We start from the raw sequence: 16,695 nt of genomic DNA on the forward strand, positions 1-16,695 counted from the left end.
ACTGTACCTTTTTTTTTTTTTTTTTTTTTTTTGCATGGTTACTTATGTGTGGATCTTATTCCAGAACAGCAATTAGACATGCTACAACATAAACCCAGGTTTACTTTATAATCATGTAAACAGTTTTTATGGACTATGTTACCTTACAGTACAGTAGTCTCTGTAAGAAAATGTCAGTTTAGCGTTGTCGTAAATTAACTTAAACAAGTTTGTTTGTTTCTTTAACTGATATTTTGTAATGCTTTGTTAGCTTTATTTTCAGTCAAAACGAAAATAATGTATTATATTTAAATATTTGTTTAACTAACAGGTTTTTTTTTTTTTTTTTTTTTTTTTTTTTTTTTGATGAGTCAATTTAAAGACTTTCTAAAGCCTTTATTTATTGGCTCCCATTTTTTCTGTTCTCTGTCAAGATTATCTTACACGGCTTCAACAATGTTATGTTCTGGGGAGGATTTTAACAGGAGAAACATTAAGAACAGGTTTGTATTTACAATGTTGGCCTGGCAAGTGTCAAAAAAAAAAAAAAAAACACAGGATAAAAAAACATATAAAGTGTAGTAATTCTTTAGAAATATAAAAGTGGTGCCAGTGAGGCTTCAGTTAACAGTAAATGGATCAACTGGTCCTGATGCAAATGGAAAAAACGGCTTGCCATAAAAGCATCTCTTCCCCGATCCCCCCCCCCCCCCCCCCCCCCCCTCTCATCTCTCTCTCTCTCTCTCTCTCTCTCTCTCTCTCTCTCTCTCTCTCTCTCTCTATATATATATATATATATATATATATATGGTGCAAAATATATTTTTATATCTTTCAAACTGTTATCTTTAGCTTGTAAAACAAATTATGTCATTGTGACAGGGTGCTAGTAACAAAGTCCCTAAAAATACCATTTAAAACAGGCCTTTTGCAAATTGCACTCTTCTGAAAATAAGTCAGGAGCTGTCAATCTTCAAAACTTTGAAAAAGCCTCAGAAAGCCTAGAGATATGTTGCTCAAGATAATTAAAATAATGTTACAGGAAACTCTGGTTCCTCCTCCGCAAAAGGTGGCTAAAGAGGGTGACTCAAGAATTTTACAAAGTACAGTTTTGTTTGTTGTGTTTAGTATAAAAGTGTAACTTTGGGCTTAACTATATATTGTACATTTTAATGTGGTCTGATAGATAATCTATATTTTAGATAATCTCAACCCAAATACCTATATTTATTTTCAGATTATAGTGCGCCTTCAATATTGAGAAATTTACGCAGAGCACGTGAAGGCAGCACTTCATCCAGCGACAAGCTGTTGGTAGCGCTGTTTCGTTCAGTCTCAAGAAACCGCAGGCAGAGGCGCAGTACAGCCGAGTGGAGGTGGAGTCTGACGGTGGGGAGGGAGAAGAAAGGGGAGAGGAGGAAAACGGGGAAAGGCAGATAGAACAGAAACGGGGGAGAACGTGGATGATTTACGCTTTAAAAGTTGCCTTACAACCAACTCAAGTGCAGCGGCAAACGGAAATAGAACAAGATGATAACGCCCTACTTCCTAGAGAATTTCTGGGTAGGTGGTGTTTTGTGATCATGGTGGTTACACCGGTGCAATTCCTCATTATTCTCTTGCTGTGCTCCTTTTTTTTTAAAATCATGCTCATGTCAGCTGGGAATCGAGTATCATGCACGTCTCAGTGGTAGTGGTGTAATTTGAATGTTATGTCCGGTAGTAATGACACTGTCCGGTGCCGCCAGACTAACCGGTCAACAACCCAGCGGCCATCGTTAATTTTCTCCAACGATTATTTTGCTGCCCTGGGGTCTGGGCCTCTGTGAACCAATCTAACTTGGGAGCTCTAAAACGTCCACCCCTTCTTCCTTTAATTGGCTGCGTCAGGAAAGCTTGGAATGTTTACGGTCAGTTCCACGAATGCTATTGGACGCCTCTGCTGTCACTCACAACCTTTCGTCGAACGCGTCATTATCTTCTGTAACAAAGTTTCGGTGAGAGTCCAGATGTTTTAGTAACTTAGAAGAGCTCTAAAATAAGGATCAGACTCTTGCTGTATTGGCATATAATTTATACAGCTGATCGTATCTCTGGTTTATTTATGTTGCAGCGTGTGTGTCCGTGTGCTGCTAAAGGTCATCTCCCTGTCGATAATAATTTGACGTGGCTATGTTAAAGCCTGTCTTCGTGCAGACTCTGCCTACCCCCTTTGTTACTTGTTAATTAAATAACTCCAAGAAGAAAGACGGTGTCATTAAAAGTGAAAACAGTTGCTGTTTTTACATAGCAAGTATAGGTCATCCTTCTTGCTTGTACATTAAGCCTTATTTGAGCTAATTCAAAGCTCTGAACCCCTGCCCCTCAGTATTTTAGATTTACCTGTTCAAAAAACACACATCTTTACATACTGAAAGGATTTTGTTTGGGTGTATTGAAACAGAACTTCACAAATTTGTGTATTTTGGGTAGCTAAAGCATTGTGCTCTGTTTGTTAACCAGTAACTCAAATGGAAATTACCTCTATTCACTTTGTAGGTGCTCTTCTATAAGGTAGGAAATTACAGACTGAAGTTTCTGCTTTATCTGATCCCAGTTACACATGCAGAAAGCCAGAGAGGATCTACTGATAACAAAAATTGTGTGTTGATTGAAAATTACATTAAGTTAAGTTTCTTAAATTGGTAGAAAGTTCAGTCATGCTATCCTGGCATGTTTTTTATTTTTACTGAAGGAGACTCCATCATTAACTAAATGGAAAGGTGAAGAGCTGAGGCACTCCTGATTCTTCAATCTGCCCTTTGTGCCCTGCAGTGAGCCACAAGAGAATGCAGTGATTCCAATGATCAGCTGTGTGTTTGATATGCAGGGCACACACACACACATACTTGGCATCAGGGGATGCATCCATTTCCCTTTTGACTTGACTACAAATCTTCACCACAAGCAGACACAAGGATTTGAGACTTTTCATGCTCCATTTAGTTTAGCAAAGAATGCAAAAATCACAGATTTTCTCCATCTAATGCAGTTTTACTCTGTTTTATTATTATTATTATTATTATTATTATTAGAAATTTTATTGGCTTTTTTCCTTATTTGTAATCTTGGCATGAATGTCTGATATAAGTTTCTCCCCTCAGCTGAAAAACAAGTTTTTTTGGAAATAGGAGCCAGACATGGTGCAGAAATGTTATTTCTCTGTCAAAATTGCAGCACTTGGCTGGTTACTGGCAAAAGCATTTCTGCTCATTGGACTCACTCGCAGGCCTAGTCCCATTTCTCCTTTTTCTCTGTAACTTTAGTTCAGTGTATGTGACATTGGCTGAAAGTATGTGGGCTGGTGTGGTAGCAGCATTACATAAAACTATGAGCTCATGTTAAATGTGCAGGCTCCTAGCCTGCAGCATCTCATGGGAAAATAAGATGGCAGGGTGATAAGCAAACAGTGTTGATACAGCCAACAGGATAGCCCTTTCTGCCCGGTCTCCATGCTGTGTGTGTGGTCTAAAAGAGCACACACACAGTTCACTGAGCAAATCTTAGATTAAGACCAGAAGTTATGGCCCGACTTGACAAGTGTCAGACTGGAGGAAGAAATAGTTGGACGCTGATGATACATTTCTTCAGGTTACCTTTAACACACCAGTACGAGGAACCAAATTGCTTTCCATTTTTCCTTCTTAAGAAAATCTGGCTGGCAACAAAGCTGCAAGGTCACTGCTAAGACACGTGCAGATCAGTTAATCTAGAGTGAAAACTGAATGTTGGTTTTGGTGAAAAGAGAAATCATGTCTTCATGGTTGATGTTTAACCTTTTTTTAAACACATACAAGCAAAGCTTAGAGTCACAAGCTGCGATAAACAAACCTGTTCTGACATTTATCCTCCCCATTTGCTCTTAATATGACATCCTGTGTTCTTCTGTATACATTTTATTGGTCTTTTATATACATTATACTTGTCAATAACAAAGCTCAGCCTGTTGTTAGTTGCAATAACTTGTACCAGCCTAATATCACATATGAGACTGATGTTTTGTTATCTGTGCTTAAAGAGTCCATATCACGATAATTTAGATGTTCTTTATATTATTTGGGATATTTTCTAGAAAATAATTACACATTTTATTGTTAAAAACTGTTTTGTCTTCACATACTGTGTGTTGCTGCAGTAACTTTTGTCACTTTCAATCTTTAACACTCTGTTTTTGCTGCTGTCACTTTAAGCTCCTGTCCTGATAAGGATAGTCCTCTCTGACTGATTGGCTGGCTCAGCAAAAACAAAACTTGGGTTACTTGGCTAATCCCTGACCTAAGAGAACAAGTGTGGCCTTCTGAAAGCTATTGGCTGCTAACAAAATCCCAACTGATGTTTAGCATTTGGTTATGAGGGGTAGACATGGACTGAGACATGATTTTAGAGGTTTATCCTGCAGTTTAAGCATAGAAAATGATCTAAACACTGTTGCATGACACCAGCTTCACATTTTATTAAGCACAAAAGATGACATGAAAACAGTAGCTCACACCCAGCTGATCAAAGATTTCAGTAGAAACATGTCAAAAAGGTCAAATTAAAGCTCCTTAAAAAACTCTTTGTCTGATCAAAAATAATTTTTACAACTACAGTTACAAAAGACTAAATAAACCTAGTCACATGGCTGGGATTGTAGGACAGAAAAATCAATGTTTCCTCATAAGGTTTCTGTAAGTGATCAATTTCATATAAATGCATCCTTTGTCTTTAACTAAATTTCAACTCTTAAATTTTTGAAAAGTAGAACAGCAGCAAGCAGCGTCATCTGATTGAAAGTCAGCTAACGGTGCCGTCCTTGCTGGCCATCTTTTGGTCACTATTTCATACTCCTTTCATCGTCGAACAACAGAAAAAACGTAAACGTTAACTGCTTAGTTGGTTATTTGGTTTTATTTAAAAACAAAAATGTGAGTTCAGAAAAAACGGTGCCATTAGCCACGTTAGCTGCAACTGTTTAATTCCACATTTCATGGCGGCGTTACCATGGCATTAATGCTTAACTAAATGAGTCAGAAAGATTTGTCCAGCTTTTTGGCTCAACCAAGTACTGAAGAAGCTGTGTGCACTTATGCCCAAGATGATATTGTGTGATGAAATCATGCACTTATGCCCAATTTGATATTATGTGATGAAATCATGCACTTATGACCTAGTTGATATTGTTTGATGAAATCGTGATCCTGTATTTAAATAAAATGACTAAAAAAAAAAAAAAAAAAAAAAAAAAAAAAAAAAAAAAAAAAATTATATGCACTGCACTAGCACTACATGACAGCACCTGGGTCCAACTGGACTCAAAAGCGGTCTGACTATCACTTAATTATGACGTCCCATCTTGTTTGAATTCATGCTTGTGTTGTTCGTCCTCTCAAATGTAAGTCGCTTTGGATAAAAGCGTCTGCTAAATGACTGTAGAATAGAATAGAATAGAATGCCAGAAGTGGGTTGCAGGCAACAACAGTATATTTTATGGCCTTTGTTCATAGCTTTTTTCTTTATAGAAAAAATAATGACAGCTGCACATTTTGACTAGCTTTTTTCAAGGGTGTGCCAAACTGGCTGCTAGGTGTGTATTCTAAGAATGTGTTATATAATGAGGTGAACTGTTGAAACTGCTGGACTGACATAAATGGCATTTTAGTAAGTTAAGACACAGTGTTCCCTGTGGGACAGAATAATTCCCATTGGCCTGGATTTAGGCTTTGTAACTCTGCAGACCATTTGGAAGAAACAAAGTGCTGTAACTAAAAGAAAAAGGGGAAACAAACTAAACAAAACCATAATACGAATATTTTGAAGAGTTCTTATATTTGTGCAGAGTGAGTGTCATGTTAAGCTAACTCTAAATTCCTTCGCAGAGGTTTGCAGACATACTACTTCCTTCTTTCACCTGAACATCCACCCGGAACGGAGAGAAAGGCATTTCAACTGAGAGGCTCTCAATGTTATGCTTTTATTTTTCCCTAGTTCTGTCTGCTGCTAGTGGAAAATGTTTGACCAAAGCCTCCTAAATGACACTCATCATCCGTTTTATACATTTTGCACCATTAAGTAATATATGTACATAAAGAATGCACACTTTTCCACCCAGCTTAAGCATAGGAAGTGGATTTTTTTCATGAAATAGTTCCACTTTCAGGCCGACATACCAAATGTCATACTTTGTGTGCAATGTTCTTTTTCAGCATGACACAGCTTTCACGACAACTTATCGAATTATCTTGAAAATCATGTTACAGTCAGATGTCCTATGCATTTTATATACGCTACTGACCAGAAAAACAGGTCTAGCATAAGAGTTTTTGAATGAAATGCTCCAATACTGAAAAGATGCAGACAGTCAAATGAATAATCAGTCCGAAATAAGAAGAAGCTTCAAACTAAGTACACTGCAGTTTTCTTTTGTTTTTACAGGGTAAAACTGAGACAACCAGACCTCTCTCCACTTTACAGGTTATATTACTGCCTGTCAGGCAATAAACACTCGATTCCCTACACACAGGATATTACAACTTGCACTGTGCTGTAAAAAAAAGACAGTGAATTCCTATCCTGCTCTGCCCAGCAGATGTTCCATGATAAACTACAGCTTTGTGGTTTTGCGTCTGTTCTTCAAGGTGGTGTTTCAGATTGAGGATGTCAGTTACTTTATGAGTTGCTTTTTTTTTACTCTATAATCACATGGATGACATTGTGTGCAAATACACAAAGGAGTTGCAAAGCAGTTCTGCAAACATATGTCTATAAAATGAAGTCTGCTGCAGGCCATTAGCTGATGTCACTGCTTCAGTCTGTGTGCTGACGAGAAAGCTAAACACACTAATGTGCTTGTTTAATGATTATATATTTATATCTTTATTATGGTTGAATAAACTGTTGCTTATTTCTCTATATTCCTGAATAATTTGGCTGTTTGGTCCTTCAGATGATAGAAAGTAGTGTAAAAATGCCCATTATAGGTATTCTATTGTCCACGGTTTAGAAGCACAAAACCTTTCTTTCTTGAATTGCTTTTAAGTCTCTGAGTGTATGTTGTAATTTTGTTCTATTAATGTTCTTTTTCTCTCTGCTCATGTTTTTGCAACATCATCATGATGTTGCTAAAACAAATGCAAAAGCAATGTCCAACCATGACGTATCTGTCTAGTCGCAGGGCTGTTACCTACATTTTTATACGAAGACATATTTAGCATGTCGCAGCCAGGAGTCAAACTGATGTTGCAGCAGCAAAGGCACAGGTTGAATGTTGGAGAGCTGGCATTTATGGTTTCTTCCGTTTTTGTCTAATGCTGTCTCAGCTGCAACCAGAGCTATTGCTCAAACAAACCATAACTGACTGGTAACTTCCCAGCAAGTTATCCTGCCTTCAGGGTGGAGCAGAGAGTAAGAACTGTGTCATGTTCGTCCAGAGTATAGTTGAATTTCCCAATGTGTGGTTGGGATATTAAACACTCTGTATGTGTTTTCATCAGTAAGCATCTTGACAAGAATGTCGAGAAACTGGTTTCACTTCCTCCTTCTGCTGCTCATAGACAGTACAATCCTAATAAAATGTTTTCAGTAATTGAAAAGATTTTGACTTTTCCAGTTTGCTTAAGGTGCCGTCCTTACAAAATTCTCAGCTATTGCTTTGCAATATATATATTTTTTTCTGCCTCCAGAATTAATTCCAGTGTTGTAGCTTGTGAAAAATCAAAAACGCCCTTAGGTGTTTCCTGTGTTTGTTTTTATTTTTCTTTTGTGTTCATTGATATCACATTCCACATGACCAGACTTGCTGTACAGAATGGACTTTCTTCCTGTTTCTGTTCTGCTCTGTTTGGAGCTGTGTGTTTTCGCTTACTGTCGCCACTTCCCAGTTTTGTAGACTGATTGGCCAATTTTCATTGTCTATCTCGTTGTGTTTATTATGGGTTATAGTGCAGTGTAGTCCTTGAGTAAGATGTTTTGACGTTTTAATATGTGCTGTAGTTTGCATGTAGAGGTAACATTTAGACTTTTAATAGTCATCATGCTGCTACAAGAAGACATCTTAGTGGTCTGCTTAGTGGGGTGAAATGTAGGCTTCTGAGGCGTTGCTTTAGAGGAGGATGCTTTTCTTTTTAATGTCTGTTTGCTCAGCAAATATACTGTAGTTCTGTTTGGATTTAGCATTGAGCTATTTTGGCACAAACGTCCTGAACTTTTATCTTGGTCTGTATGGAAAAACAAAACTAAAGCCATGTGTTAAAGCAGCATTAATGTTGTAGGCTGTAGGCCAAACTGCTGACATTGGATTACTCCAGGAACAAGGAAATATCTGTGAGAGCCAGGGGTTGAGGTGAAACAAGAATTTCTAAAAGAATAAGGATGTAATGCAGTGCACAGATTACCTTATTTGTCTTCAAGAGGTCAGAACTCTGGCAACACTTGTGTACTGTATAAAACTTGTTTGCCTATCACATTTCAGCTTGTGGCCTTCATCTGCGTCATCAAGTCAGCAAACAAGCAGGATTTAAAGAGAAAAAGTATGACAAACCAGCCATTCAGATACATCTACAATGATTCATAAACCAATGGACATTCAGCACTTTCAGTTCTGGTTCTGGGGTCTCCTGACCTCAATGCTTTCTTGCGAACTGGCCTGTGTTCACACCAGTTTAACCAGAACCAAAGTGGTAGGGCTTTACTGGCTTTACTAAGCGGAAGTAAACACAAACCGACATCAGACTCCATTTGAACCCACTGTTTCCAAAAATAAATAGTATACTTAGATGACTGAGAAAATTTCATGAGATGTTAGGATGTCAACACAAGCTTACATAAATCTCCTACTAAAATTTAAATTGGTTGCCAGGCAACACAACGCAGCGGCATTCACGTTTTGTAGAACATTAATTATTCCAGTCTTTAATAAACCTAAATTAGACTGTTTTAACTTTATTTTCAACAAGTGTTCTGTAGTCAACCCACTGTTTTCATCTGGAGAAGACCCCAGGGAAGGGAGGTGGTACTCGGTCATGGCTGCTGTGGAAGTTGACCTGATTTTTACTGTCATAGTATACTTTCTTCACAGTCTGAAGCTTTTTGATTATTTGCTCTGGTGTTTGTTTTTTTAATAATAATAATAATAATAATAATAATGATTATAATACATTTTATTTGTATTTCACTAAAATTATGTTTAATAAGATTTAAAGGTGAACATTAAAAAAAAACATTTAGCCTAAAGCTTTTGTAAAAAGTTTTTTAGGTCTTGTTTGAAAGCATCTACAGTCTGCGAGACCCTCAGGTGGTAGGGAAGGGTGTTCCACAGCCTCGGAGCTGCAGAGGAAAAGGCAGCTCCTAGGCTGGGTTGAGGTTGAGAACTTACTTTTCAGTTTCTAAAAAAAAAATTGTTTTTCTTTTTTTTCAGTCTAACGGTCCGGCCAGGTCCAACTTTGGTTTGGGAACCAGCACCATGCCAGTGCCTGGCCATTGTGAAAGGGGCTATTAGAGGAGTGGGTTGGGTAGAGAGTAGGTGGGTTAAAACCAAATATTTAGCCTGGTTTAAATTAAAGTATCAGGGCCCAAAATACACCCATATAACATATATACATACACATATCAGCATTACAACTTCGACTCCTTGAGGTGTTCTTTATAAGTAATAATGCCTGCACAAAGTAATCTTTACACTGTAGGGTATTTAAAATGAACTCGCCTGGCCACAAAAACAAAATCACCACCCACATTTAAATAAACTTAATAAGACCATTGGAAAGTATAGCAGAAGTGAATGTGTTTTTTTGGCAACAAGTTGTTTACTTAACCTTAACTAATGAAAGTAGTATCCTCCCGTTCTTTCAACAATCTTGTCAGAAGGTATGTCATGTAGTCATGGAAAAGAAAGAATCATATTATTGGTCTGCATTAAGAAAACCAAACAACTAAGGAGGCTGGTAAAGCTACTAAAGCTAGATTAAAAAGGTGTCCAAGGCATTATTATTAAAACCTGCTTTACTTGGTTAGGTCTCAATTCAGTAATGTCATGTGCACAAAACATGAGGTTGTCCGACTGACCTCCATATACTGAATGTTTTTCTGTCAGTAGATTTTTATTTTTCTGATGGTACAGGCATGTTCCAAGATGGGAAATGACATGATTCATTGGTTTTAAACTGTGAAGGAGTAATTCAGGGAGCAAAACACGTTTTATTTACATGCACTGGCCTTTGGCAGATTTTCTTAGTGAGGTGCCCTCTCACGATGGCTAAATCAGCATCCATCTTGCATCCTACCAATACTCTGAGCTCTCTCCAGCCTGTACAGTTCAATCTGTTGACTCTTGTCTTGTCGTTTGCATTGTCCCTTTCTCTCTTTCTTTTCCTCTCTTCCTCTGATAATGTTCCCCTGTGTTTCTTTGATGAATCAGCCATGGTCTGCATTCAACACGGCCGGTGTGTTGATATCCAGTTGTCGGCATGTGACAGGGTGCTATAAAGTGAAATGCTGCTGTAAAGTTACACAGCGTCATGGAAAAAAGAAGTTGGGGCACTGCTGAGCAACAAGGGCTCCAGAGTGTACATTATAAATGTCAGTGGCCATCATAACAAGTTAGAAACATATATTCAAAGCCAGAAAGTTAGATACAGCTTCTTTAACACTAACTGTCCTGTTGATGCAAGATCTTGGTGAAGATGTAATGCATCCCTGGATGGAAACGGATGTTGTGTGCAGCTTATGGAAATGATTCCACAGCAAACGTGTGCCACAATAAAAGCTAAAGGCGGTCTAATTAAATATTAGTGCTTGTGACTGTTAACAATAACTTTAGGTTTTAAAGTTTTTATTTTTTTAAGTTAATCCTTTAGCTTCTTAGTTTTGAAAGTAAATATTAAAATTTGGTTTGAATTTTGTGAATTTTTTGGTCTTTTTTTTAATTTAATTAAAATAAATTTTAATAAAATAAATTTAATTCTATTCTTAGAGAGACATTTTACTTATACAGCTTGGCTCAGTTACTTAGCAGGACCATGGTGATCTAACATAACTTGGCTAAACCAGACCAGTCTAGGTTAGCATACATTTATAGTCTTTTATATAAAATGTAGATGATCAGACTAATACTGCTATTCATTTGTGAGTTTAAAATGTTTTGATACCAATATAATACAATCTAGAAAATGTGAACATATAACATAGCAAACATGTTAATGTAGTTTATGTTGTTTTAATGTCTTTTAAATACATGCCATAACGTGAAAAGTATATTTTATTGAGTGTGCTGTGTCATTTTACCAAAATGGCATGTTACTCTTTGAAGCGCAACCCAAACATGTAAATGTACAAAAAATGTAAAAAAAAATAAATAAATAAAGTATATTTATCGTTTTTAACAATGTGAAATGCCTATATTATTGTAGTGCAAAAGGTGTCCACCAGGGGGCAGAACACAAGTATCAGATTGTGTACAACAGGGTTTGGCGCAAAATTTTAACCATAAAGCGATGCAAAAGGTATTAGTAACTGTATCAAATATGATACATACAGCATTAAAGGGTTATTTAAGCATTACAGTTTTCCTTTATATTAATTATTTAGAAGTGTATTGCATTTTTAAAGCATCAGTGCAACTGGACACCATTGTCATGGTAACAAACAAACTCTTGCATTGTAGGGTCCAGCATTAGATCAGTATTCTCCTATTATTAATTCTTTTTAAAGATCTTTATCTCAAACATGGCTAAGATGAGTATGATTGACCAGAAGCTGTTGCAGATGCAACTAGAGGCTATGCAGACAGTAAGAATGCTGATGGTAGAAAAAGCATTTATGGTAATGTAGATCTGTGACCCTTGTACGATGTAAGTGCTATTTTGTTTTTACTTTTTCTATTCTAATATGTATTTTTTTCCGACTCATTTTGTCTCCAAACATGCAGGGAGAAAAAAATAATGGCTTCGATGTGCTATATCATAACATGAAGCATGGCCAAATTTCCACAAAGGAACTAACAGATTTCATCAGAGAAAGGTAAGATATGGTGGTCTTTATTTGATCTCAATTTAGTTTTTGTCTAACGTTTCTTTCTTGTTCAGGTGTCTTAATGTTAAAATTTTGTGCAGTTGGCATAAGTCAGTAGCTGCAGTTTTATGTGCTTCTAATAAAAGTCAAACTTCACTTTCAGTGCTACTAATGATCATTGAATTGAACTGAACTGCTGCCTGTTTGTTGCAGGTGCACATCTGAAGTCCTGCTGAGTTTTTCTATTGCTTCAACTTAAATTGATGAATTTCCTATATATGTCTTTAAATGATTGGTCTTAGTAAATAATAAGTCAACAGATCATCTCTATTATTCTCAGATTATCTCAAATATGTCTCTTACAAGAAAAAGTTAAAACTCTAGTTGTTGCATATAAAAATATAAGCATGTGAATTTAAACAGGAAGTGCAGTATTTTAATACAACTGTGAATATTTCTTTGCCAACAGAGCTTAAGTGTAAGCTCATCTGTAACCTGGAGTTATGTTACACACCATCTGTCTTCAGCTTGATAATACCATAATAACAGTTTCCTTTTAAATGGTTCCCACCTCCATGGAGATTTGCTTCACTTCGTGAAGGTGTTTGTTTATAGCCTGCCACATGATAGATGGTCTACCACTGGAATCAAGCAGCAAATTCCATTGTCTGCCTACCTTTTAAGCATGCTCTCACACACTGGGGCACTTTAACACACTGTGCACATTTTGATAAGATCAGTGAAATGTAATTATCAAGCAAGGATTTTGAAGAATATTTGATAAAGATAAATGACAATTAGCCATTGTGGCAGAATCCCACAGAAAATCTGGTTCTGTTTATTACCTTTGTTCTACTTTGTTAGATTATGTAGTCTTTCACTATTTTTCATAGATGTGCACATTAGCAATTCCTGAGAGGCAGAAGGCTTTAAAGGGAAAGTATCCATTGATCCTGTTTTTATACTTGCTTAATTTTTTTCAGAAAAACACCCATGCATGCTTATGCTCATTCCTAGGGTCATTTTAAAACAGCAAATAAACTTTAAGCTAATTTATACTTTTTGGCTGTGGGAAGACGCTGGAGTACCCATAGAGAATCCATGCATGCATGAGGAGAACATGCAAACTCCACACAGAAAAAGACAGATTCAAACCATGAACCTTCTTTCTGTGAGGGAACAGTGCTGACCAGGGCTAAGGAGAACCACCTTCAGTAAAAGCATTAAATCACTCTTTAAACCATTCTACTTAATTTTGTTTGGATTTTAACTTTACATTTTTCTTAAATATTAACATACCTCACAGTCTGTAATGTGCAGTTGTTTAAACTATACGATGGCCAAATGAAATGCATTATTTAAGAAGCAGACAGGAGGTTAGGTAGTGATTTACTCATTGTTTACTTTTGCTCAGTAGTATCATAATCAAGTCTACTCAGTCCAAGCTTTTCAAGGTTACTGAAATTTTTCACTTCATGGTGTCTCTTCTCTCAGAAAGTGCTCAATGGCTTCCTCTGGTGGTGAAACATGCTCAGTGCCCCAAGTTAATATTTCCAGTATTTTTTCTATTGTCAGTTAATGCATATTTTCTTAACAGCACTGAGGGATAAGACAACATTGGTAATGCCTTAAGAGCCCTGCACATATACAATCTGTTATAGGTGTATTTATCTGCACATAAACATTTAAAACAACCACACAATGTTATATTCTCAATTTAGTTTTATTTGGAGTGAACATGTTTCACCTGGGAATGCTCATGTCCAGGAAGAGACACTGTTCACACTTTTGTTTGACAAAAACTGAGCCAAATAAGCACACTTTAGCTTTTTTTTGTGGTCAAAAATGTGTTGAAAATCCATTCTGCATAGCAATACTCCATGCTGCATAATTACTTTAATAATATGCTATTGTGCTATGTTCATTTACAAAATCATAACACTTAACTTCATTATGCAAACAGTGTGTAGTACCAAATCCAAATAATGTTTGCAAATAAACATAACAAAGAGACATCTGAATATGCAACTTTTGCTAAAAAACCTGCTTGGAGATAATATTAGTTCATATTTACAACAGTAGTTAACACATTAAAACATAGGTGATCAACATTTGTATTGTAATGTTTTGAGATGATGATTTAAGACCGTGTAGGTTAAGGGTGGACAGAAGTCAAAAGTTCCTGCTGAAACTCTCACAGCATCAACAGCCTGATTAAGTATTAAAATAAACTGCTATTTTGATGTGGGAGTGGCAGAATTTCTAGCTTGACGCATCCTCTGCACTGTCCAGGGTCGTGTTTAAGTTCGTGTATTTGTGGGATGATTGTGCGTACATGCAAGTATCTATGATGTTTATGAAGTGTGTGTATGTGCATGGTTGTCCCTTTTCCCCCTGGCTGACCTTGTTCCTGAGACATAACCGCAGAGAGAAGCTGGCTGGAGGAGATATGCATAATTCAGGCATTCGCTGTTACACTGTTTTTTTCCTCCTGTCACTTTGTTGCAGAATAAAGAAATAAAGGAATAAATTGTGGGGAACAGGGGATTCAAACATGCGCTTTCACAATGTTGTATTTAACATGAGGTTCATGAACAAATCACAGGCTTAACCACATAAATTTGACCACACAAATTTTATGTGCTCAAACATTTATGCTGTTTTTCTTTGTCTGGTGTCCTCATGAACTGGATCACAATAATAAAATATAAGAATAATAATAAAATAAGAAGCATCATTTAACGTTAAGAACAAAAGAAAAAGGAAATAGAACGCTGAAAAAACAGTTGAATCATGATCAAGTTTAAAAATTCCACCTTAAAAAGATTTGGACTTTTTTAAAATCAAAACTAATGAAATATTGCAGGTGGGTCTTTAAATAAACTGAGCGTCTCATTTGAGCTAGCATGTGAAGCATAGAAGCTGAGTGCAGCTTCTATGCTTCTATGGTTTTGACTCTGGGAATTGATAAGAGACCAGATCCAGATGACCTGAGGGTTCTGGTAAATTCATACTGGGTCAAGAGGTCACTGATGTATTGTGGTCCTAAACCATTCACAGCTTTATAGACCAGTAACAAAACTTTAAAGTCCATCGTTTGACAGGCGGGCAACCAGTGTAAAGACGTCAGAGCTGGACTGATGTGGTCTACTTTGTTCTTTATGACTTGTACCAGTAGGAGTGTGTAGATGTTAAACAGATGAGGCCCCAGGACGGAACCTTGGGGAACTCCACATGTAATTCTGTTCTGCTCAGATGTAAAGTTACCTATTGACATAAAGTATTTTCTGTTCTCTAAAAAAGTGAATCAAATTTAAACCAGTGTAGCATATTGCCAGAGAGACTCACCCAGTTATCAAGTTGTTTGAGTATTATATTGTGGTCAGCTGTATCAAATACCGCACTGAGGTCAAGTATGACTACAGGACTGACATTTTTCTGTTGTCTGTATTCAAACATATGTCATTAATCACTTTGGTCAGAGCAGATTCAGTGGTGTGGTGCTGTCTAAAGCCTGACTGGAAGACATCATAGCAGTTGTTTTGTGTTAAAAAGTCATTTAGTTGATGAAAAACAGCTTTTCAATGATCTTAATTAGAAACGGAAGATTTGAGATTGGCCTGTAGTTAATAAGCTGTGTGTTGTATGTTTTCTAGGAGTACCATTGAAGAGGCCTATGCCAGGTCAATGACCAAACTTGCCAAGTCAGCTGGCAACTTTAATCAGCTTGGGTGAGTTTGTGCAATGAAACGCTCTCAAAAGGAAATTCCAGATTCACAAATGCATATATTAATATTCCTTTACCATCCTTTATTGCAGGACATTTGCTCCAATGTGGGATGTGTTCAAGAGTTCAACAGAGAAGCTGGCCGGTTGTCACATGGAGCTAGTGAGGAAACTACAGGAACTTATTAAAGAAGTTCAGAAGTACGTGGAAGAGCAGGCCAAAGCACACAAGAAGGTGAGGAGCTGCACATTTATGGGACTAAATACCTGTTTGATAAAAGATGGAAGCTTTCTTTCAAGTGTTTTATAATTATATTTGTATTATTACAAGTACCAATAAGTGCTCTTGGCTAACTTTTCCACCATCACCAAGAGTTTTTTAAGTTATAATGTTACCTAATTTTATTACATTCCCTGAAAATAACAACACTTATTTAAGTGATTTGCATATTTCCAAAGGATTTATCAGTTACACAGTTATAAAAGTTACCTCTTCACAAACCACATTGTTTCTGTAAGTAAGATTTCATCAGTACTTTTGTCCTAAAAGAGTTGATGTTGAACGCTGTTGTTGTGTTTCATGCTTCATGCTGGTAATTAAGTCAGTTAACTGGTTTCTGCTGCAAACGTTGGTCCACATCAAGAAGACACATATGATACATGAGTTATTTCTGTTCAAAACAGATGATCTTTGCCTTTCTTAGCATTCATTTGAAATTATATCAGATGATAGAAATGATAAGGCCAAAAAGAACATAAAAGAGTAAGAGTAGACTTGTTCTGGAAGACAAGAGCAACATTAAAATTATTACTGTTTCCATATTTCTATTACAGAATTATACACACTTTTGGGGCCAGTGTATTGATATTTGTATTTTAATTTTAGCATGAAGTCATGCATTTAAGTTTTTTTTGTTTGTTTAAATGTACAAAATTTAACACTGTTTATCAACCTTATATTAATAA

At 36.6% G+C, this 16,695-nt stretch overlaps 1 protein-coding gene across 5 annotated transcripts in view; it reads left to right on the top strand.

The window, feature by feature from the left end:
- The first annotated feature begins 1,392 nt into the window (after positions 1-1,392).
- The window catches only part of fcho2 (FCH and mu domain containing endocytic adaptor 2), a 44,057-nt gene continuing 28,754 nt past the window's right edge, over positions 1,393-16,695 (top strand). For all 5 annotated transcript variants that reach the window (XM_041969348.1, XM_041969350.1, XM_041969351.1 and 2 more), the window contains exons 1-4: positions 1,393-1,542; positions 11,921-12,012; positions 15,660-15,734; positions 15,823-15,964. In XM_041969348.1, coding sequence (XP_041825282.1) covers positions 1,510-1,542; positions 11,921-12,012; positions 15,660-15,734; positions 15,823-15,964 — 342 coding nt within the window. In that variant the 5' untranslated portion in view covers positions 1,393-1,509. The remainder of the gene's footprint in view (positions 1,543-11,920; positions 12,013-15,659; positions 15,735-15,822; positions 15,965-16,695) is intronic.

The sequence above is a fragment of the Melanotaenia boesemani genome, chromosome 19 (genome assembly GCF_017639745.1).
Source record: "Melanotaenia boesemani isolate fMelBoe1 chromosome 19, fMelBoe1.pri, whole genome shotgun sequence".
NCBI classification, from domain to species: domain Eukaryota; kingdom Metazoa; phylum Chordata; class Actinopteri; order Atheriniformes; family Melanotaeniidae; genus Melanotaenia; species Melanotaenia boesemani.